Genomic DNA, 24191 nt, shown 5'->3' on the forward strand with positions numbered 1-24191 from the left:
TACGTATCATATCTGGGCTGGGGCAGTGAAAAGCCCATGCTGGATTCTCCACTCTCTTTGATGGTGGAGCTATAAGATCCTAGAGCCTGGATACCAGCCTCCCCCCCACCGCCCGCCCCCGCATGACTATGTGGTTTGGAGCCACTCTCATGATAGTTGTGTAGCATGAGCGAGAAATAAAACCTTGTGGTGTTACACCAATGAGCGCTAGGGTTAATGAAGTTCAAAGAAGGAAGTGGCAGGAGACAGGACTGGGGTGGGAGGCAAGGGCTGGATCACGAAGGGCCTATGAAGGGCTGGAATTTTATTCTGTAGACAATGGAAGATGATTGAAAGCTTTTGCCTGGGGCTTAGCATGTCAGATCTGCATTTTAATTAAACCATTCTGGTAGCAGCGGGGAAGATGAATTGGAGAGCGACAAGAAGCTGAGCAATCAGCAAGGAGGCTATTACAACCCACAAAGAAGAAAAGATGATGGGCTGAGCTGGGGGAGTGGTAGGAAAGACGGCAAGATATGCTATAGGAGGTACATTGGGAGAATTTAGCAATTAATTGAATGTGGCTGGTGAGCGAGAGGGATTAGACGGGGATGATTCCCAGAGTTTGGGTGACTTGGTAGAGGGCGGTGCCGTAAACTAAGAAAGGAAACAAACCCTGTGACCATGTTAGTCGTCGATTATGAGTGAAGTTGGGACCTGTCGAGTTGGAGACACTGGGGGGACATCAAGGTGGAGCTGTCCAACAAGAGCTGGCTCCACAGTCTGATGCTCAGTGGGGAGGCCAGGCTAGGGAGCCAGAGTTGAGAGTTGTAAAGAGACAGGTGGTTTAGCTGAAGCCACGGGAACAGATAAGTTTACCCAGGAAGAATGTGTGGAATGGACAGAGCGGGAAGACAAGAGCAGGATCTTGGAGTCACCAAAGAAGACAGAGAAGGAGTGGTCAGAGGGGTCAAGAAGAGTCACAGACAGTAGCTCGAGAAAAAAAAAGAGAAAGGAAAGTTCCAAAGGGAGAAATAACCAACAACGTAAAGGAATGTAGAAGTATCCAGTAAGATGAGACCTAAAGACGATCGATCTTTAGGCGTTGACATCGGAAGTGGTAGTGTTTGGAGTGGGGGTTGGTTCTCTCATGATGATCTTAATAGGAATGGTTTCAGGGCAAGGCTGGGGGTAGAAGGCATGGTGAAGTAGGTGGGAATTATTGGCGACAGAAGAATTAGAGGCAGCCAAGATGGACCACTCTTCCAAGAACGTACATGAGAAGTTCTCAGGGACACTGGAGTTCTACTATTCCGTGAAGCCTCACCGTTTTTTTCAAACCAAGCCTGCCCTCTCCTTTCCCAAATGACGGAATCTGTTGAGCTCAACAGTGACCAGCTGCCATTTTATCAGACTGTCAAATGCTAGTTTTCTCTGTGAATACTGCTTCCCTGGTGAGGCTGTGGGTGTCACACACCAGCCACTGGATGAGGAGAAGCTGGGATTAAAAGAAATATAAGCTCAGGGTTACAACCAGGGAGGTAGGGCGGTCTTAGGAAGCCAGAAGAGACTGTAAGAGCAAGGGACAGGCAAAAGCCAGTGTGAAACATGGGCTAGGTGATGCCAAAAGTGAGTAGAACAAACATTTGTGGCCAGGTGCGAAGAAGAAGACCAGGACTGGGGCCTTGAACGTTGAGAACGAACTAACATCATTCTGGAAGGCAGATCATACCAGAATGACGGGCCTCTGGAAGGGGACAGCTCCTTCCTTCTGACTTAGCGGCACCATCAGGCATCTGGCAGCTCCTCAAGAGAGGGCAGCAAGCGCATCTTGCTGTCTGGTGCCCTTCACGGTCCTGGCACGGGCCGCCACGCAGACGCCGTACTTATTACCAACCTGTTGCATGCAGTCAGACCCACGGGGTACAGGCCAGCTGTCTGACCTCGGCTTCCCACACACAGAACTTGGCTGAATCGCCAGCTCTAGAGGAGCCGACGTGCCGACAGCGAACAGCCCTGGCTCACTTCCTGCCCCTTCCAGCTGCGGCTCGTGTTCTCTTCCTGAGAACAAGTTCTCAGTGATGCAAACAAGGAAGTCACGTTGATACCCTGTGGCATGTGCGGGAGCCCCAGCCTCACTCCCCAGCTCTCCAGGCCTGTTCTGCCAGCAGCACGCTGGGGCACTAATCCCTTCCCACTGCTCGGCTGCGGAGCCAGTAATGCTACTTCCATCTCTGATACGGGAGATGAGATTTTAAAGGGCTGGTTATTTATGGGCTGGCTCCTGATGGAGACAACAGATGCAATTTCATGGGCTCCATGAGAAGAGAACAGCTTCTTGGGCTGGCTTAAAGCATTGTGATGGGGCAGGAAAGGAGAGGGAAGCAAGGGTGTCACAGACCCACAGGAAGGCGGCAGGTTCTGAGTCTTGGCTGGAATAGGCCCATCCCCTTGCCAGCTCAGCTGCATCTCTGAGCATCTCTGCCACCCCGACACCTTGACCCTGCCTTGCTCCTGGCATTCAAACAGTCTGAAACCCCAGAGGACAGGCATAGGCCTACGCCACTTCCCTGTACGAAGTTCAAAGGAAAATAGGGCATTGTGACGATGGGCCTTTACATGTGCAATTCCCTCTGCCTGAAATGCTGATCCTGAGTTCCTCCCATGGTGGCTCCTTCTCAGTAGTCAGGTCTTAATCTTAGATCCTACCCCCTCAGAGAGGCCTCCCCTGACCCCTTTATCTTATTAATGTCTCCATCGCTATTATTCCCCATCCTGTTCACTTCCTTCATGGTGCTTATCACAAGTGTATTTTACATTTAGTTTGTGATTCTTTTATTAATGTCAGTTTCCCCCAAGTAGACCAGAAGTCCCACAAAGACAGGGGCTTTATCTGTCTCCTCCACCATTGTATTCCCAGTGCCAAGCTCAACGTCAGACAATAGAAGGGCTTAAGTAGTTTGTGTGAATGAATTATGATGGAAAAATGATGGCAGTAAAGATGGAGATGGTAAGGCTGACCGAGATGTTGAAGGAGACACTCTTGATGAAGATGATGCTGGTGCTGGTCCTGAAGATGACTTCTCAAGGCCCTGCCAGAGTATTTATTTAAGTACCGAACTTTTCAGCCATAGCTATTGATCGTCCCGTGACCATCTCCACTAGTCTTATCCCAAAGACTGTGTATCAGTAACCAAGGGCACCTGTGTCCCTGTATCTCCTTCCTTGCTATGGCCTTAACTTCTCTCTCTGTGCCCATTTCATGCTGGGGAAGCCAGCGAGCATCATCGTCCCTCAGTACTGCTCCTTCCACTGTGTTCCTCTGGTAAATGATCCCACCACAGTCATCTAGCCAGAAACTTGGGATTCACTCCACACTCCTCCCCTGCCTTCATTCCTCCTTTCCAATGAAGCCCCCAAAGCAGTTGATTCTATATCTGAGGTGTTTTCTGATGTCAGCTCCTCTGCTCCATCCCTTTACAACTGCCATAATTCAATAACCCCTCTTGCCTGAGGGGTCACAGAGTTTTATAGCTGGTTTCTGAGGCTTCTAGTTAAACCCAATTAAGATTCAGTGTGATTACGTTACTTCTCTGCTTAAAATACTTCAATAGCTTTCTGCAGTCTGTGGAATCCTCTCCCAGCTTATGAACATGGGGACAAGGTTCTTCATGACCCATGCTCTTCCTGTGCTCATCTCAGGCCTCATATCCTGTCCTTGCTTTCTTGCACCCTGTACCCCCCACTTGCAAAGCTCCAAACACACCAAGGCCTTCCTGCTCCATGCCGGTGGCAAGCTTTTACTCACCCCTCGGTTCAACTCAAAAGTCATCCCCTCTGGGACTCATTTATCTGAGTCCTCCCAGCAGCCCCTCCATCGTGACGGAAGACTGAGACCTTTTTTTAGAGGATGTCCTTTGTTTCCATCTTCCCAGTGACCCGGTATTCCTTTGGTGACCCACCTCTTCTCCACTCCCAGTCAGAGGTGTGGGCAGGAAAGATAGTCATTTGACCTGGGAGTGGCCAATGAGAACATTCTCTAGCTATACTGATATTGAGGGTGGAGCACATGATCCAATCTGGTCCAATCAAAAATCATCTGAGGGCTTTTGTGGAACCATTAGGAAAGACACACTTCCTTTCTGCTAGGATTGCTACACCAGTAGGATGGAGGAAGCTGATGGCAGTCACCTCTGCTACTTCATGGGTAAAGCTTGCCTGAGACTGAAGCCAACCCACGGGAGAACAAAGCTGTGGGAGGGGGAGAAGCAACTGTGGACATCTGCAGTTGTGGATAGCTGCACGCCTTGATCCAGCAGTGCTTGTAGCCAGTCCCTGGACTTTTCAGTTACAGAAGACAACATATTCCCTTTCTAGCTTGAGTCAGCTGGAGGTGGGTTTCTATGTCTTGAACCAAAAGAATCCTAGCTATTACATTTCTTTTTTAGCCCCTATGGGAACTTCTGTATACCTCTTAGAAAAGTACCTTACACATGAGATTGTAAAGCACTTAATTATATGCTGCCTCTTCACCCTGACTGTGAGCTCCAGGGTCCTGTACAGTGCATGGCTATTACTTAAACATTTGTGGAGTAAATAAATAACTCCTTGGGGATGGGACTGTGTCTTTGTCTCCCTAGCACCTAGCAGAGCCTAGTTCATAGAAGGCTGGCAGTAAATGATTACCAAAAATAAACAGGGGAAAAGTAACAAAGAACCAAAATGATCTAAACCAATGGTTTGACAAAGTATATGTGAATGAATAAATAAGTGAGTAGTTATTATTAACAAATCCCCATTGGCATGCTGTTCTCATTCTAATTATATCTGAATCTAATGACTCCTGAATGAAATAGCTAGTTAAAAGTCATTGAGATCAAATGGTTCTAGTTGGCTCAAATTCCATGTGTAAAATGCTTAACAATTAAAACTCAGTCTTTCAAGAGGATAAAATGTTACTAGCAAAATTTTCAAACTGAATGTCTCTAAAGTAGATGGGAGTTTTTTGTATCCCTACCTATAAAAACAAAAGCAAACAAGTGAAGGGAAACAAGGTCAAGAAAACCCCTCAAAGTTGAATTCAGAGAGTAGGTTGAACCTGCTTTCCAGGGAAGTTCTGTTTTCAAAAACAGCTGAAGTCTACTGGGTGGCCCTGGGGGCAGGACCTGGGAACTCCAGACAGTGGAGTCGACTTTCTTCTATTCTTCTCCAGGTGGAAGGGGCCACCAAGGCTCAGAGGTAGATGTCAGAGCCCCCGGGTGGGGGCACGGTGGAGAAAATCTTCACTAGAGAATCCCTGGGACCACTTCCTAGATCAGGGAAGGGAGCTCTTACATTGGCCAGGAGGCCCAGGCAGCAGTCCTAGAATGATGCCCACCCGCCCCCTCATCTCCATCTCCCATATCAAAATGGTACCCACCCTTCAAGGCCCAACTCAACTGCAGGCCCCGCCTGGAGCCCCAGGACAATGTGCTCCTCTGAAGCCCTGCAGTGTGTTCTCCTTCCTTTTCCTACTTTACATGTTTGGTGGAGGCAAGTCTGTCACATAGAGGTCTGTGGGGAGCTTGGCTTGGGGGTGTGGGCACACAGAGAATGGGCAGCAGATCCCAAATGACTGGAGTGAAACAAAGAATGAAAATTGAAGTATATTGAAGGAAGCAAGGAAGAGAGGCTGGGAATCACAGCAGAGACTGACGCACAGAAGATGAGAGAGTGGTCCTGGGGTCTACACAGACATCCCAGGTGTGGGACGGAGCCATACGCACCCCCAACAAACACACGCCGGTGGCTGACACTTCTGCTGGCCCTCAGAAAAGGGCGGCTTCAATTCCGAGTGCAGGTCATGCCCTGCCCGCCCTCCCTGCCATAGGAGGAAATTGCCAAGGGGGTGGGGGCGGACAGCGGAAGGGGAGGAGCGAAGGAGGGAGGAAGGCCCTACAAACTGCGTCTTCATCAATCAGAGACAGCGAGCGGGTCCTAGGTAGAGATGTTCCTCCCCTCTCTCTGCAGTGCTCTCCTGGATATCCTTTCCATACACTCTGCCCCTGCTCTCCAAATCTGCAGGCCGCTGAGGGCAGGGGCTGTGCCAGGCTCCGGGGGAGCGCCCCTGCTTCCAGTCCGGCACAGAATAGCCATTGGTAGCTGAATGAGTTGAACCTTCCTCTGCTTTTCTAAAAAGCAGCTAATTGGCCAGCCTGGGGCCGGGTCCAGGCAGAGAAGAGGTGACGCCGCCCGCAATGTGCTCACAGAGTGCAGCTCTGGGAAGACGGTTTCACCCTCCACCTTCTGACCTTTGCAAGGGCATCCTCTAGTCTGACCCAGGGGCTCTCTGCCAGTCTGCCTTACCTGGTTTCCAGGCAATTCCCCTGGGAGCTGGATCAGGCAGCGTGACCAGCCAGTGTGTGCCTTTCTGCCTGGTAAGATGCCACTGGTGGCAGGCTGGGAGATGGCCTCATGGGAGGCTCCGAGTGGCTGGAGAGGCCTCTTCTTACCCTTTTCCCCTCAAAGAGTGAGCCCCTGCCTCTTGTCCCCATCCCAGGACTATTATTCCTACTATAAACCAGGCAGCAGTTTGCATGTGTATCCCTTTCCATATGCTTTGTAGGTTGGTAAAATGAGCCCCATTTTTCAGATGTGGAAACTGAGGTTCAGAGAGGTTAGTAAATATCCTGAGATTACACAGCTGTTAAGAAGTGGATCTTGGTTTTGAGCCCAAGTCCATCTGACTCCCGAGCTTGCTATCTCCCCAGTTAGATGCCAAGGTGCAGGCTTGACACCTAATCCTGGAGACGCTGTACAGACCTCACCCCTGTTCTTGGAGGAGTGTCTGGCTTCCTCTCCTTCCTTGTAGCCCAGAGGAAGCGTCTGGTGAGACTCCAACGGAGAGAGTCCAGCATGAGGCAGAGGGAGAAGGGGACAGATTCTGGGTGGACTTTAACTCACTGATTTTCTCCTTGACGGAGAGGCCGGCTCTGTAATGGGCTGACAATTATTTCTCCTCGTTACGATAACACGATCCTGATTCCCTCCAGGGACCCAGAACCCCGGGTTTTAAGAGTCTTCTGCATCCCTCAGCCCCAGCCCTCTGAAAATCCAGGGACCTCATGAGGAACTGGAGCAGCGGTGAGAGTATTTACCTAGAATTGGAGGGGAAGGAATGGGGCTCCCTGAAGGTCATTGCCAAGACTGGGTCAGAGCAGAAGAAAGACCACCACCTACCCCCGAGAAAGATGAGTGACAGAAAATCTGGCCCCTAAATTGAGTTCGGTGAACTAGAACTAGAAGTATGTGCGTGTCAGGGGGTTTGACCTGGTGATGCGTATATGGCGATGACGTGGAGGGGTGTGTGTCCTTTGGCTGTGTCTGTGTGTGTGTGCGTGTGTGTGTGTGTGTGTGTGTGTGTAGTGGGGGAGTAATACCAAATCTACTATGTGGATTTTAACTCTCAGGCAATTCAAACCCAGCTTTTGCTCCTGGTCAGTCGCACACACAAGAAGGCAATTAACTTTAGGGAGAGTAAGTCTAAGATGCTTGAGACCCTCTCAGCATGTCAGAGTTACAGGGTTCAGTGCTCACCATAGTAACAACCTTTTCCTACTCAAAACGTGTATGGTGGGATTCCCAGAGGCCAGTGATGGACAAGCACAACAGGAATCAGCAATCCACTGATTGACGCATATACATCACAGGACTTTATAGTTACGGGCAAACGACGCTATTATGTACCCTCCTCCCACCTCGGTCTTTCATTATGTCAGTGCAATTGATTATATCCTGCTGTATTTTTGGCTTTGAATTGTCCTTTGTTTTATGGAATAATGTTCTGAGGAGTTGGCAGGTTTTCTTTTTTTTTTTCTCTAATATCCTTACTTGGCAAAATAAAAAATTATCAACCCTATACTTCCCCGATTGTTTGGAAATTTTACTAGTCCATGAAATCCAAACCAGAGGAAACCCTAATTTAAACTCTCCTATTTATATTCCCCCTTGGGGTAGGAGGACAGTGTGGAACCTGAGTCAGGGACAGTCTATGCCACCACCCTCTTCTGAATCAGCACGAATCTGCTACCCAATAAGGGAGATAGCGGACTTTTTTCTCTCAAAGGTGTCTCTGTTTTTCTCAATAGATAAAGGGATGCCCAGTTGTTCAAATTCATCTTTTCTAAGAAGATCTGCTGTCTTTCTATGCTTGGTGCATAGAGAACAGGCTCAAGAGAACAGCCTAAAATCGTAACGTATGCTGATAAAAGCAGTATACTTATAAACCAGGAGCATCACATTTTCACAGGAATCCTGGGATACATAAAGGAGAGGGGCTGGGGAAAGAGCAGGTTCTTTGCACATACGTCCTGAGCCTCCATCCTGAGCCTCCAAGTTTGCTTATCCGTAGTTGCTATGCAGGTATAAATTAGAACAACAAACGCATCCTGCCTGGCAATGCATCAACCCTGTAAATAATTATAATTTAATCTTAGAGCAAAGAGTTCTGAATGACTCCCTTAATGATTTCCTCTGCTAAATTCCTTCCCCACTGAGTGACTGAATAGGAAAAGGAATAATCTTTCAGATTTGCTTCACTCCAGAAGTTTGGACAACCGTGTAGACCCACACCTGGGGGGCAGAAGCTGGGAGACCATTTGGCCCGCAGACAAACAAGTGAGTGGAAGACGCTTTGGGGCTGGAAGAGAGGGAACCGGCAAGGATATTCATCTTCCTATCTGTTTACAGAAGTGAAAACTTGGAAACAATCTATCAAGAGATCTGATTGAGTACATTGTGTCAGTGTCACGAGGGAATGCCACACAGCCGACAATCCTTCACAAACATAGCATGATTCCTGTGTGGGCTGGCTAAGAAGATGGGCTTTCAAGTCCAACTAACCTGGGCTTGAATCTCAGCTCTGCCCCTTACTACCTGTGTGACTTCAAGCAAGTGACATAACCTCTCTGGGCCTCGTTTTCCTCATCTGTAAAAGGAGGAAGATTATGCTACCTACCTCATAGAAGACGAAATGAAATTATAGCTGTAAGAGCTTAGAATTAGCCTGCCAAATATTGATAACAAAAGCTCAATAAATACTGTTTATTTACGAAATAAATACTATTATCACACCTATTATACTTTGGGGACATCTGTCATGACACAAGGAAAAAATTTTCATGATATAATGTTAAGTTAAAAGTACATAACTACTGATATATTTTAAGTTCCTAATTTTGTAATATTAAAATATATATAAGTGGCCAGCTAGCTCGATCTAGGCAAAGCAAAAAGGCCAAAGGGGAATACATCAAAATGTTAATACTTGTTATTCATTTCCTTATACCTTTTAATATTTTCTGTGTTTTCTATAAGGAGCATATGTATTACATTTATGACCAGAAAAATAGGTATTTTACAAAAAGAGTCAGGGGGACAGAAGGTCTTCAGGCTGGGCAGGTCCCTGGGAGTGCAGTTCAGTGAAGAGTCATCTAGAGTTCCACCCCAACTCGGAGCACCAAATATCTAGCCCCTGGCCCTGGACCAGCCTCCACACAGCAATTAGTCATCAGCTCACTGACGTCCCTCTCAACACCCCATCCAGGGTAGCAAATGACCTGAAGTGGCCACGTTCACGCGACGAGCCGATGACACCAAGGTCTCCTGACTCCCAGGTCAGTGTGCCTTCCAGTACACCAGGAAATTTGAGTTTCCCGGTTCCCAAAGCTCTAAGTCCCTATTTGGGAGGAGTCTGTTACCACTGTATCCCTCTCAAAGAGTCATACGTGGCTTCTGTTGTGGGTTTGTCTGACTGTCTCACCCTCAAAGGGCCACATGTCCTTCTCAACTGGCGTCTCTACAACATAGCACGAAACCTGGTACAAAAGAGGTATTCGATATCCGCGGACACCTGTTTTCTTCCTCGCCCACCCTTCCTCCCCGTCTCCGCCTGCGTCCCCAGCCCACTGACCACTGTGTCTGCCTTTCCGAGGCGCTATCTGCCCCTGACTTTTGTAGCTACCACTTTCTGCTTCTCTCAGAGCGCTCGGTGACACCTCCTCTGCCTCCGTCCCAGGCACCGAGCCCCGCTTTCCCCAGCGCCGCGCAGCAACGAAGGCTACAAAGAAGCACACCTAAGTGCTCCTTCTCTTGGCTCCTGACGTGCTGACCCAGGTCCCGGTGGTGCCCTTATCCTGATAACAGAGCCACCAGGAGAATACGAAAACATGTTCTGAACGCCACACCACCACTCTCACAGCTTGTCACCCAAACAGGAAGCTAAACACTCCCAAAGTCGACCTCAGTCTGGGCACGTCTCTGGGAGACCACAAGCAACTAGGGCTGGTGAGCCCTCATCATCCTTCTCTTCCCAAACCTGCCAACACCAGGTCTCCATGGCAGCGGAGTACACATCCCAAAAGCCCCGCTTTGTGGTAAAGCCAGAATGATAGAGAGCAGGCTAGTCCTTCCCGCAGAAATCGCGACACAATGCCTGTCCCATCTCAGAGCCCTGGGGATGGGAAACGCAACCGCCACTCAGGGCTCTATTCCCTTTGTTGGATGCTTCCAGAAATGGAACAGTATTTCAAATCATTTCACTGAGACCCTGTCCATGTCCTGAGACCAGAACACTGTTAGTCTTACTGCAAGTCACTCGACCAAGGCCCATCCTGTAATTCTTCAGCAAGGACGTGCTTCAAATCAGATACGAAAATCACTGTAAAAATTTACCCCAGCTCTAAAAATACATAGTGATTTCTCATTATGAGGAGAGGAAGGCTCTTCAGCAGTGGGTGGAGGAAGTGGCAAAGGGGCCTTCAGCTACAGGTCCAGGCGCTGAGGAGACCACATCCCAGTAAGCCACAGCTGCAGGGAACAGGGGAGGGGGCGGACAGGCACGCTTACCAGAGGGAGGAGCCTTCAGTCCCCGTGACTTCCAGAAAGTCGTAACCGTCCTCCAGCTGGAAGTCAATAAAGACCAGGGCGATGGTGTCCCCCAGCTCGGCCAGGATGGTCCAGGTGCAGTCGGCATTGTTGTGGTACTCGGAGGGGAAGTGCGGGCTGGAGATGATGCCGCTCTGGCCCCGCAGGGTTCCGCCGCATGCGTCGTCCGCTGTGGACAGAGACAGGAGGCTCACCGTGAGTCGGTCAGGTTCCCAGGCCCTGGTACTCATCCTGCGCTTCACCCACGAGAGGCAGGGAGGGTCCTGGGACATGACGTGCAGAGAGGGTGCCCCGAGACCCTAGTCTGAGTTGGCCTCATAACAATGATACTAAGCACTTCCAAAGCTCTTATCACGTGCCAGACCCCGTTCTGAGAATTTTAGTTATCACTGCTCTCAATGGACAGATGAGGAAACCAAGGCACGGGGAGGTGATGTAACCTGCCTGAGGTCACACAGCCAACAAGCTAGGCTAACGAGTCGGGTGAACTGTGCCCTTTGGAGCACGTTTTTAACTACGATACCACACTGTTCTGCAACGACCAGGAAGGAAGGAGAAATCAGTTGTCACGTTTATTTCCACGGTCACGACTGTGGTGACCAGGATGTTTTTTCCCACCAGATCTTGGTACACCTCAGATGGGAGGGAACAAAACAAAAACTCAGCACAGCTCCCTTGGGCAAAACTCAAAGGGCATTCCAGGCCCGTCACAGATTGGCCGGACCTCTGCAATCTTCCCTCCTGCCCCTTGGGCCCAGGCCAGCTCTGTTCTAGTGCTGTGTGTGGTCAGACCTGCTGGGCTCTGTTCACATCGCTCCCTCTGCCTGGGATGCCCCTTGTCCACAGCAAGTCTTCTGATGCTTTGAGACCCAACTTCAAAGCCACGTCTCGGTAAAGCCTCGTTTCCCCAAGCTTTTAGTAATGGATCTCTCCTCTGTGCTCCTGGAGCAAAGTGTCCAACTTCAGACACGGTACTTGGCACTGTGTGAATGACCTGTCACATGTCTGTCTGCCACTCTAGGTTCTGAACTTGCTGGGAATCCCCAAGGGCTGGGACCACGTCTTACTCATCCCTGCAGCACATCCTGGTGGAGTGGCACTGCTCCAGCCTAAATCCCAGCTGAGACTTGCTATTCAGAAACAATGATCCAAGGAACATGCTCTGACATAAAGTAGTTAAGAGCACTGGTTTTTCAATTATTGCAGACTCAATGTGAATCCCTCCTGTAGGGCTTCCAGCTGGGTGACTTAGTGGACGTTATCCAAATTTCCTAAGCCTGCCCTCCTGGAGCTTGTATGCAAGTAAGTGATCGTAATTCACTTAGCATATCATGTATTAGACATACGGACTATGTTGTAAAGAAAGGAAAAATGCAGTATCAGGGTTCAAACGTGTATCAGAGGCAGCAGAGTAACAACAATCAAAGCTACTGCTTATTAAGCACTTCCACTGTGCCAGGCGCTATTCTAACTACTCTACATATTTCATGACCCTACGAAGTATTATTCCCATTTTACAGGTAAAGAAACCAAGGCACAAAGAGTTTCTGTTATTTGCCAAAGGCACAGCGTATAGTGATTAAAGGAGCTGGGATTTTTAAGCCCAACAGTCTGATTACAGGGCCTATGCTCTTAACCAACACATTCTTGTCTCCCAGGAGTATATTTGAGGACAGAGATAAAGCAGTACATTACTTTGCTTGGGTGAGTCAGTTTGGGAAAGCTTAATGCAGGAGGCGCCATTAGAGCTGGGTTTTGAAGGATGACTAGGAGATCATTAGAGAAGAAATGGAAAGGCATTTATGAGAAAAGAGAACCAAAGGTCATAAGCATGGAAGCCCCAAAGCACAAGGCATATCTAAGATAAGTAGTTCTAGATGGCCTAACACAGAGTGAACAGAGAGGAATGATGGGCGATGGTACTGGAAATGTAAAAGGAGCCCCATGACAGAGAGTGCTGGGCCCAAAAAGATTGGAAGCAGCGGACCATATTGGAAAGAAAATGGATTTTAGGATGAGGAAGGTGAAGATTTGAATTCAGGTTCCACAGTTTGCCAACCATGGGACCTTGGCTGATTTATTTCTCTAAGCTTCATTCTGCTTCTCTGTAGAATGGCTTCTTATGACAACTGAATGGCATAATTGATGTGACAGTACCGAGCATTAGCCAGAGACTAGCACGTGTTAGATGCCCAACTGGTGCCAAGTTCTCCTTTTCTTTCCACTTCATCTTGAAGATCAAAGGCAGTGAGGAAACAGGATTAAATTTGCATCATAGAAAGACCACTGTGGCCGTGGCATAGACGAGGTCTGAGCTGGGGGAGCGGGCAGGATGCCCTTGATAGTGCAGAGTCACCAAAGTCAAGGTGAGGCCAGATGTGATCTGAGCTACGGCCCTGGGGGGGTGGGGGGAGGATCTGATTGAGAGATAGCTGGGAAGTAGAATCTACAGGACGAGTGGTCCAGAGGGATGAATTCCAGGCTTCAGCTACGAGCATCTGGATGGATGAAAGGTGCCGCTTCCTGCAGCAGGGAACCCAGGAGGGGGGCATCTTGTGGTGCGGAAGGCAACCAGGGTTCAGTTCTGGACACCAGGGCTGAGTGTGTGCGGGGGATGAACCAGTGGAGAGATGGAGCTGACAGTTGGATAAACAGAAGCAGTGTGGGATGGAGATAAAAGTGAGTTTATTCAGTGGCCCCGAACTATTCTTACGAATGTCGTTCTACAGGGTCACCGTCTATTTCAAGAGAGTGAGCCCATTTCTACATGCCAGCTCCCTGGTATGTATGAGCACAGAAATGAAGGCACGTCACTCAGTAGGGACTCATGAATGTTTCCCTCCCACACTCATTAAGTGAGCACCTACTGTGTGCCAGACACTGGGCCAGGACCAGCACTACATCATGAAAAGCTTGATTTCATCCCTGCCCCAAGTGTTTCTCACACACAGTGGCTCCCCAGAATTGTTATAACCGAGGTGTCGAGGCACAGCGATAGCAGATGGGACTTAGGGAAGGCTTCACACAGGAGGCAACATTTGTGTTGAAACATTCATTCATTCAACAAATGTTTACTGAGTGCCTATTATGTGTCAGGCACTTTTCTAGGCGCTAGGGATTCGTCGGCAAACAAAACAAAAGAAAATCCCTACCCTCATGGAGCTTACGTTCCAGTCAGAGGGAAACAGACAATACCCAAGATAAATAAGTAAACCCTATGGTGAGTGAGGTGGTGATAAATGCAGAACGGAGATGGGGAGTATTCTGCACTGGAAGTGGGGGCATGGACATTGCAGAAAGGTGGTCAGGGAAGGCCTCGCTGAGGAGCTGACATCTGAGCCAAGACCTGAAGGAGGGAGAGGGAAAGCCAGACAGTTATCTGGGGAAAGAGCAGTCCAGATGGAACAGCAAGTGCAAAGGCCATGGTGTGCAGAGGCCTGGCACTGTTGAAGGGCCCGGAGCACTGGAGTGAGGAGGAGAGTGGCAGGGACGAGGCCCCGTGGAGGACCTTTGAGGCCATTGTTAGGGCTTGGGCTTTAACTTGAGTGAGATGAGAAGCCAGCGGATGGTTCTGAGCAGATGACATGATCTGACTGGTGTATTAACAGGATCCCTTGAGGTGCTATGCAGACAACAGACCAAAGAGGAAGACGGCAGAAGCAAGAGCTTGTCGAGGCTATGGTGATGGTTCAGGAGAGAGATGATGGTGGCCTGGACCAGGTGGTACTAGTGAGAGGGAGTCAGTGACTGACTGCATTTTGAATGCTGAGCTAGCAGGATCCACTTCAACTGAGGGCTGACTGCCCGGTAGGATCAGGCGAAAGGGTGTCCTGGGCAGCGGAAAGGCAAGAGCAAGGCGGCTGCAGGGGTGAGAGCGTCATTTAGGGACTTGGTCAGGACTGTGTGAACTCAAAGAGCAAAGGCAGAAATGGTGGAGCTGGGCTGGGAGGGAGGCAAGGGCTGTGCTGTGAAGGGCCTCGGATGCCAAGGAAAGGAGCTGTGGGTCTATTCTCTCCCTCCTCCCTTTCTCTTTCACTACCTCCAATCCAGGTGCCCAGGCCCCGTGAAGGGAGGAGGGAGGGAGGGAAGGTAGGCAGATTGCCTTGCCTAGCTTTACATCTAGTTTGTCGGTGCTATTTGTTTGTTGTATCAAATCACACGGTATTTCCACCCTGGGTATCTCTCTGGCAGGAGCCTATGAAGTTTGACATTCAAGGCAGGGTTTGTCTCCTTCTGATGTAAATCACTTCACTGTGACCACTACCAGGGAGGTAAGCTACAGAAGCCAGCCAGCAAGCGGGAATTTGTCAATGTCACTCCCAGCAAGCACTGGGCCTGCCGGCCCCAGTAGTCCCACATTGGCCCTGTCTACAGCAGGTGGAAGTGTCTACACCCCTAGCCACAGTGGCTTCATCTTGGCTGCACTGAAGGTTAGGAAAATCATGGTCAAAGAAGACACACTTAACCTGGACCTTGAAAAAGGAGTAGGAGTGTGCTGGAGGGAGAGAAAAATAAGGGGCTCCCGGCAGAGGAAACAGGGCATCTGGAGGTAAGGGGGTCCGAATGGGTGTGGTGTGCTTGGGGAGCGGTCGGCTTTCCTCCAGATGAAGGTGCAGGATGCAGAGGTGTGTGATGGGGTGGACGTGGAGAGGAAGGTAGTGGTCAGCTCAGAAAGGCCCTGGTGGTCTTGCTAAAGGGATGGATTCTACCCTGCAGGTGTCGGGTAGACGTGCCAGTTTGTCAGCAGGGAGTGAGAGCCCAGGTCTGCTTTAGAAAGATGACTCCCGGTCCCCACGTGATGGATGGATGATGTGGTTTTGGGGTGGCGAGTGTGCCCAGTGGGGAGAAAGCAGCGAGGAGAACGGTGAAGAGGCTGTGCCCGACGTCAGAGCCTGAACCCGTGGCCGTGGGAGGGAAGAGAAGGAACAGAAGAGATTCAAGAACGAGGCTGGGGGAGAAGCAAGAGGATGTGGCTTCCACCACCCAGGAGTGGGCTGTGAAGGGGAGGAGGGGAAGAGCATGCTGAGGTCTCTAACAGGGTAACAGTGCTGAGGATGACAGGGATGCGGGATGGTGATGACCCCTTCCCCGCCCCCACGCTGAATGTGAGTGCAAGAGGGATAGGCAGGTGGGCCTGGAGCCTAGAGACCAAGAGGCCAGGAGTGGGCGGGATGAAGAGGGAGCTGGCTCCACGGGAGCGAAGATGGCCAGGGGCAGAAGACATTTAACGGGCAGCAGGCAGAAGCAGAGGCTCCTGAAAGGAGCCTGAGAAGGAGCTCCCACAGGCCTGCAGTCCACACGGTCTGCGCGTCTAGATGATGACGCAGCAGCAGAAAGGCTGCAGCGGAAGCAGGTCTTGGGGGAGAGAGAACAACTCCTCAGCCTCCTGCCTGGTTCCTGGTTCTAGAAACCCTTCTAGGTATCCATCTTATGTCGTTCCCAACACACCCTGACCAAGACCGTCCTCATCCTCTCCTCCCACGACACTCAGCCTTCTTCCAGTTTCCTGTCTTGGAGGGGGGGTGTCAGCACTATTCACCCCATGCCTCATGGCAGAGCTGGGGGACATCCTCAACCCCTCCTGCCCCCCACACGCAACAGTGACCAAAGCCTGTCTGTCCTTCTAAGCGGCTCTTGATTCGGTCTCCTGTCTTCACTGCATCTGCTCTACCCTAAGCCACATCGTGGTCCAAGCCCAGCCATGAAGTCTCCCTCCTATGTCTAAGCATCCCTCCTGCCCCAGCACACCCACTCCTCACACAGAAGCCTGAGTGATCCCAAACAGTACAGACCTGATGACACCACGCCCTTCAGCAGGGACCTTCGACAACTGCACTGTCACTCAGAATATCCTATCCGGGGGCTGACATGGACCTCACAGGGCCTCGCCTCATACCAGCCTCTACCTGCCCACTTTCTGTAACCACACCGGCCTCCTCCCAGCTCTTCTGTTGCACCAAGCATCTCTCTGCCCAAGGACCTTTGAAAGTGCTACTTTCTCTTTCCGAAAACGTCTTCCCTACCTCCTTAGGCCTGGCTGGCCCCTGCTTAGCCTTTAGGTCCCAGTCTAAGTGTCGCTTCTCAAGGACCGTTCCAGAAACAGAATACCCCTTCTCCCCATCATATACTTTTAGAGCACCACATACTTTCCCATAATCAATTGATCAACTTAGTAATTTATTTAATGTCTAGACAGTAAAGTCCATGAGGGCAGGGGCCATGTCTGTTCTGTCCCCAGCAGCTACCACATTTCCTAGTGTATAGCAGGCACCCAATAAATATCTGTTGAACAAATAAATGATACAGGAAACTGAACCTCAGAAAGGTTCAGAAGGTAACTTTGAGAAGGTGATGCAGTACGTGGCCAACTTAGGATTCCAGCTGAGTCTCTCTGGACCAGGACTGTGGTCTCCTCCATTACATCACACTTCTTGAAACCAAGCAGGATCCTGTTGGATATTCCCAGGGACAGACCCTTCCCTTCCCACACCTAGTATCCCCCACCTCTTGTTTCTAAAATATCTTTAGCCTCCACGATCAGCCTCCTTTGGTATCAGCCTCCACCACGATACCAAAACCAGACAAAGATGTCACAAAGAAAGAAAACTACAGGTCAATATCACTGATGAACATAGATGCAAAAATCCTCAACAAAATACTAGCAAACAGAATCCAACAGCACATTAAAAGGATCATACACCATGATAAAGTGGGGTTTAGCCCAGGAATGCAAGGATTCTTCAATATATGCAAATCAATCAATGTGATAAACCACATTAACAAATTGAAGGACAAAAACCATGTGATTGTCTCAATAGATGCAGAAAAAGCTTTTGACAAAATTCAACACCCATTTATGATAAAAAACCTTCTAGAAAGTAGGCATACAGGGAACTTACCTCAACATAGAAAAGGCCATATATGACAAACCCACAGTCAACATCATTCTCAATGGTGAAAAACTGAAACCATTTACTCTAAGATCAGGAAGAAGACAACGTTGTCCACTCTCACCACTATTATTCAACATAGTTTCGGAAGTTTTAGCCACAGCAATCAGAGAAGAAAAAGAAATAAAAGGAATCCAAATTGGAAAAGAAGAAGTAATACTGTTATTGTTTGCAGACGACATGATACTATACATAGAGAATCCTAAAGAGGCTACCAGAAAATTACTAGAGCTAATCAATGAATTTGGCAAAGTAGCAGGATACAAAATTAATGCATAGAAATCTCTTGCATTGCAATACATTAACGATGAAAAATCTGAAAGAGAAATTAAGGAAACACTCCCATTTGCCACTGCAACAAAAAGAATAAAATACCTAGGAATAAACCTACCTAAGGAGACAAAAGACCTGTATGAAGAAAACTATAGGGGCTTCCCTGGTGGCACAGTGGTGGAGAGTCCGCCTGCCGATGCAGGGGACACGGGTTCGTGCCCTGGTCCGGGAAGATCCTACATGCCGCGGAGCGGCTGGGCCCATGAGCCATGGCCACTGAGCCTGTGTGTCTGGAGCCTGTGCTCCTCAACGGGAGAGGCCACAACAGTGAGAGGCCTGTGTACCGCAAAAAAAAAAAAGAAAAAAAAAAAGAAAACCATAACACACTGATGAAAGAAATTAAAGATGATACAAACAGATGGGGACATAGACCATGTTCTTGGATTGGAAGAATCAACATTGTGAAAATGACTCTACTACCCAAAGCAATCTACAGATTCAATGCAATCCCTATCAAACTACCAATGGCATTTTTCACAGAAGTAGAACAAAAATTTTCACAATTTGTATGGAAACACAAAAGACCCCGAATAGCCAAAGCAATCTTGAGAAAGAAAAACGGAGCTGGAGGAATCAGGCTCCCTGACTTCAGACTATACCACAAAGCTATAGTAATCAAGACAGTATGGTACTGGCACAAAAACAGAAATTAGATCTATGGAACAGGATAGAAAGCCCAGAGATAAACCCACACATATATGGTCACCTTATCTTTGATAAAGGAGGCAAGAATATACAGTGGAGAAAAGAGAGCCTCTTCAATAAGTGATGCTGGGCAAACTGGACAGCTACATGTAAAAGAATGAAATTAGTACACTCCCTAACACCATACACAAAAATAAACTCAAAATGGATTAAAGACCTAAATGCAATACCAGACACTATAAAACTCTTAGAGGAAACCATAGGCAGAACACTCCATGACATAAATCAGAGCAAGATCCTTTTTGACCCACCTCCTAGAGAAATGGAAATAAAAACAAAAATAAAAAATGGGACCTAATGAAACAAAAGCTTCTGCACAGCAAAGGAAACCATAAACAAGACAAAAAGACAACCCTCAGAATGGGAGAAAATATTTGCAAACGAAGCAACTGACAAAGGATTAATCTCCAAAATTTACAAGCAGCTCATGCAGCTCAATATCAAAAAAACAAACAACCCAATCCAAAAATGTGCAGAAGACCTAAATAGACATTTCTCCAAAGAAGATACAGGATTGCCAAGAACACATGAAAGGATGCTCAGCATCACTAATCATTAGAGAAATGCAAATCAAAACTACAATGAGGTATCACCTCACACAGTCTGAATGGCCATCATCAAAAAATCTACAAACAATAAATGCTGGAGAGGGTGTGGAGGAAAGGGAACACTCTTGCACTGTTGGTGGGAATGTAGTTGATACAGCCACTATGGAGAACAGTATGGAAGTTCCTCAAAAAACTAAAAATAGAACTACCATATGACCCAGCAATCCCACTACTGGGCATATACCCTGAGAAAACCATAATTCAAAAAGAGTCATGTACCACAATGTTCATTGCACCTCTATTTACAATATCCAGGACATGGAAGCAACCTAAATGTCCATCGACAGATGAATGGATAAAGAAGATGTGGCACATATATACAATTGAATACTACTCAGCCATAAAAAGAAATGAAATTGAGTTATTTGTAATGAGGTGGATGGACCTAGAGTCTGTCATACAGAGTGAAGTAAGTCAGAGAGAGAAAAACAAATACCATATGCTAACACGTATATATATGGAATCTAAAACAAAAACAAATGGTTTTGAAGAACCTAGGGGCAGGACAGGAATGAAGACACAGACATAGAGGATGGACTTAAGGACATGGGGAGGGGGAAGGGTAAGCTGGGATGAAGTGAGAGAGCAGAATGTACATATATACACTTCCAAATGTAAAATAGATGGCTAGCAGGAAGCAGCCGCATAGCACAGGGAGATCACCTTGGTGCTCTGTGACCACCTAGAGGGGTGGGATAGGTAGGGTGGGAGGGAGATGCAACAGGGAGGAGACATGGGGATGTAGGTATATGCATAGCTGATTCACTTTGTTATACAGCAGAAACTAACACACCATTGTAAAGTGATTATACTCCAATAAAGATGTTAAAAAAAAAGTATACCTAGCTGAGAGCTAACTTAGCTAGTAAGGTTCAAAATGATTCAGTAAAAAAAAAAAAAAAAAAAAAAAGCATGTACCACAATGGTCATTGCACCTCTATTTACAATAGCCAGAATATGGAAGCAACATAGGTGTCCATTGACAGATGAATGGATAAAGATGTGGCACATACGTACAATGGAATATTACTCAGCCATAAAAAGAAATGAAACTGAGTTTTTGTAGTGAGGTCGATGGACCTAGAGTCTGTCATACAGAGTGAAGTAAGTCAGAAGGAGAAAAACAAATACCGTATGCTAACACATATATACGGAATCTAAAAAAAAAAAAAGTTTCTGAAGAACCTAGGGGCAGGAGAAGAATAAAGACGCAGATGTAGAGAATAGACTTGAGGACACGAGGAGGGGGAAGGGTAAGCTGGGACGAAGTGAGAGAGTGGCATGGACATATATACACTACCAAATGTAAAACAGATATCTAGTGGGAAGCAGCCGCATAGCACAGGGAGATCAGCTCGGTGCTTTGTGACCACCTAGAGGGGTGGGATATGGAGCATGGGAGGGAGATGCAAGAGGGAGGAGATATGGGGATATATGTATATGTATAGCTGGTTCACTTTGTTATAAAGCAGAAACTAACACATCATGGTAAAGCAATTATACTCCAATAAAGGTGTTAAAAAAAAGAAAAAGGTTTAGCGTCGTAGGCCTTCCCTGCATCCCAAAGAGTACATTTAATTAGAAAAGTGAAACAATGCAGAAACAAAGGAAAAGAGTCAAGCAAGACAAAATAACAAAAGTTTGGCCATAAAACAAAGTCAAGGGCCTTTAGTTCCGCCTCAAGGGCTATAGACAATATCCTGAGCCATATCCTTGTGTTGTTTTGCAGAGACTAAAACCCTCACCGGGTGAAAGAAGTTAACTGCATGCTGACCACCAGCATGTAGAACCCATATCTGTTGGAACCAGAAGGTTGATGATGTTGACTCCCAATTACCTCACCACCAACCAATCAGAAGAAATGTCCGCGAGCTGATCAGGCACCCCGTGACCCTCTCCCTCACCTCGCTTTTGAAAACCCTTGCGTGAATGCCATCAGGGAGTTCGGGTCTTTTAAACATGAGCTGCCCATTCTCTTTGCTTGGCCTTGCAATAAACACTGTACTTTCCTTCACCACAATCCTGTGTCAGTAGTTTGGCTCTGCTGTGCATCAGGTGAGCAGACCCAGGTTTGGTTCAGTAACACTCCCTGCTTGATAGCAGTTTGGGAAGCCATCCTGAGACAGTCAGACTTCCCAGTTTTAGTCAACGACTTCCAGACTGTGCTGGAACTGAGCACTCGGAGCTTAAGACCCTCTAGCCAGAGGCGCCTGTCTACTCTGAAGCTGGCACCTTTGCCGTTGGAGTCTTCCCTGCCTCTCAGGCTCCTTTGACACCCTTGTTCCTGCACCATGCTGTTTTGATTGAAGACGCTGTAAAAGTTGTTTGGAGGTTTTCTCACACTTTAAACAAGGTATCATATTTCATGGTTACAACTTCAGAATCATAAAATATAACCTTCAGCTGACACTACACTCCTAAAATATTAATTTACACTTTCTCCTTCTGTGGCGATGGGCATTCTCCATTGTTATTAAGTCATGTATATTCTAGGGTGCAGGTGTGTTATGCTGATAGCTGCCTTTCCAAGTTTATGACTTTATTTATGATTGTCTTTAAGTTCCACTGAAATTTCCTCAATTAACTATAATTTTAGAGAACTATCCCTCAGCTCCCTTTGATGTCTGTTAACTCTCCAGTGACTCACAAATTTCAGGTAGGAATGGAGGAACCTACATTGTATTCCTCCCCATCCCACCCCCACCATTTCAGGCCAATTCCAGGGCACAATCTTGGATGCCTAGAAGCTTTGGGGCCCTTGGCATTGGGGTTCTACCCGTATCCTCCCTCCCCAGGGCTACTCAGCCTCTGAGGAAAGGAAAATTCCAATAGGCCCCCTACTGGGGAGAAGCTACCATCTTACAACTCTAGTGCAAGGCTGAGAGAGCCAGGGCATCGTTGCCCCAAACCCACCAGCAGTGCTCCCCCTTTCCTTGTACTGTGCGGCTCAGTGTCCCTGCTCAACCTCATCAGTCCACTCTTCTCAGGATTCTGCCCCTTTATCCTTGGCTTTATCAAGGACACCCCTTCTTAAATGCCAACTGCCCGAGAGCACTGTTACTTCCGCCACCCCCAGAATTCTTCGTAGAAACTTCCCCCGAGGTGACCTTCTGAGAGGATGAATGTAAACAGGACACGGTATTCGGCTATGTACCTCTTCTTTGCTGCACTTTCATTACAGGCCAGGCATCGTGCTAAATGCTGTACCTGCATTTTCTCATTTAATCCTCAAACTGCTCAAAGAGACAGGTGTTATGTCACCCACAGTTTACAGATGAGGAAACTGAAGCTCAGAGAGTTTTTAAAACTTGCCCACAGTCACCCGGCTACTAAATGCTGGAGCCAGGATTCAAATCCATAACTCTCTGACTCCAGACCCACGCCAGTATCCACCTATTTCTCTGCCTCTCAGGCCTTGGTCACTGCAATGCCAGTCTTGACGTGGGCTTCCAGAAGCCCCAGATCCTGGAGGGGGCTTTTCCAGGTGGGAGAAGCCTCTTCCCACTCCCCCTCTTCTCTGCCTGAGGGGTCTGAGGCAGAGGCATTGTGCATTCTCCACAGCTAGGACCCCGCCACCCACGCTCAGGTAGAGGTGGGGGAGTCTTGGGTCAGGTTTCCTCATAAGAGACCCTGGTCCCCCAGACCCTGGCCTCCACCCCAAAGTGGCATCTGCCCAGCAGAACCGCCTCAGGCCCTTTCCCTGGGGCTTCTCTCCTAAAGAGCTCCTGGTACAAGTTAAAGAGGAAGGTCAAAGGGAAACCACAGCAGACGGGGAAGTCCTGGCCTGGTGGACCCGTGCAGGGGATGTACCTACGAGGGGACCAAGTTGTTGGGTCCCGGACCAAACTGCAGGAGCTCTGGAAGTAACGATGCCATCATGAGTCTCTTGCCCTGGGTCACAGGCCATCGTCCTTGTCTACAGTAGACAAGGGTGGCCAAGATCGTGGCTGGCAGGCACATGGACTTGGGCAGAATCACCCTCTAGCTGTGCGACCACAGGCAAAGTACCTCACCTCACCAGATCTCACTGTAAGATCTTAACCTCCTGGGGTTTTTGTAAGGATTAAATTAGATGAGACAAGGTCTGGCACATAGCTAGTGCTTGACAAACGCTGGCCAGTGATGGCCGTGGCTCTGAGAATCACGACAGCTAACTGTCATTGAGTCATTGCTGTGAACAAGGCCCTCTGCTGCGAGTGGAGCATTGATCGACTTGAGCCTCACTTCACCTTCTGAGTTAAGTACTACTGTTATTATAATTCACAGGTGAGAAAACCAGGGCACAGAGAAGGGCACTCACACCCACAATCACTCAGCTAGCGGGTGTGAGTGGCAAGGCCAGGATTTGAATCCAGGTGATAGGACTCCAGAGCCCACATTCTGCGTGGTTCTGTGATAGTAACAGTAGTGATGGCAAAGGCGACAGGAGAAGGACTAGTGAGCCCAGCGGCAGTAGAGGGACCCCGTAGTTAGGAATGCCCTCTGGGAGCCATGGTCCCTGCCAAGTCCCTGTGCTTGGAATCACTCAATGCCCACACTGTCTGGCAGGGTATTTGGTGCTTTCTGTATGTTGTATAATTTGAACAGCGCAAGGGGTCCCAGCATGCAGTCCCCAGACCCTCCTGGCTATCTCCATTGCCACGTAGGGTCTCTCACCCCTCTCCTGATCTCTTTCTAGCTTGGAACTGCCCCC

General features: G+C 48.4%; 1 protein-coding gene across 1 annotated transcript in view; it reads right to left on the reverse strand.

The window, feature by feature from the left end:
- Window positions 1-24191, reverse strand: part of CSMD2 (CUB and Sushi multiple domains 2) — a 667671-nt gene that overhangs the window by 406205 nt on the left and 237275 nt on the right. Inside the window, 1 exon segment of the mRNA XM_060018797.1 lies at window positions 10864-11071. Within this exon segment, the coding sequence (XP_059874780.1) occupies window positions 10864-11071 (208 nt within the window).

The sequence above is a fragment of the Delphinus delphis genome, chromosome 1 (assembly GCF_949987515.2).
Source record: "Delphinus delphis chromosome 1, mDelDel1.2, whole genome shotgun sequence".
Lineage (NCBI taxonomy): Eukaryota > Metazoa > Chordata > Mammalia > Artiodactyla > Delphinidae > Delphinus > Delphinus delphis.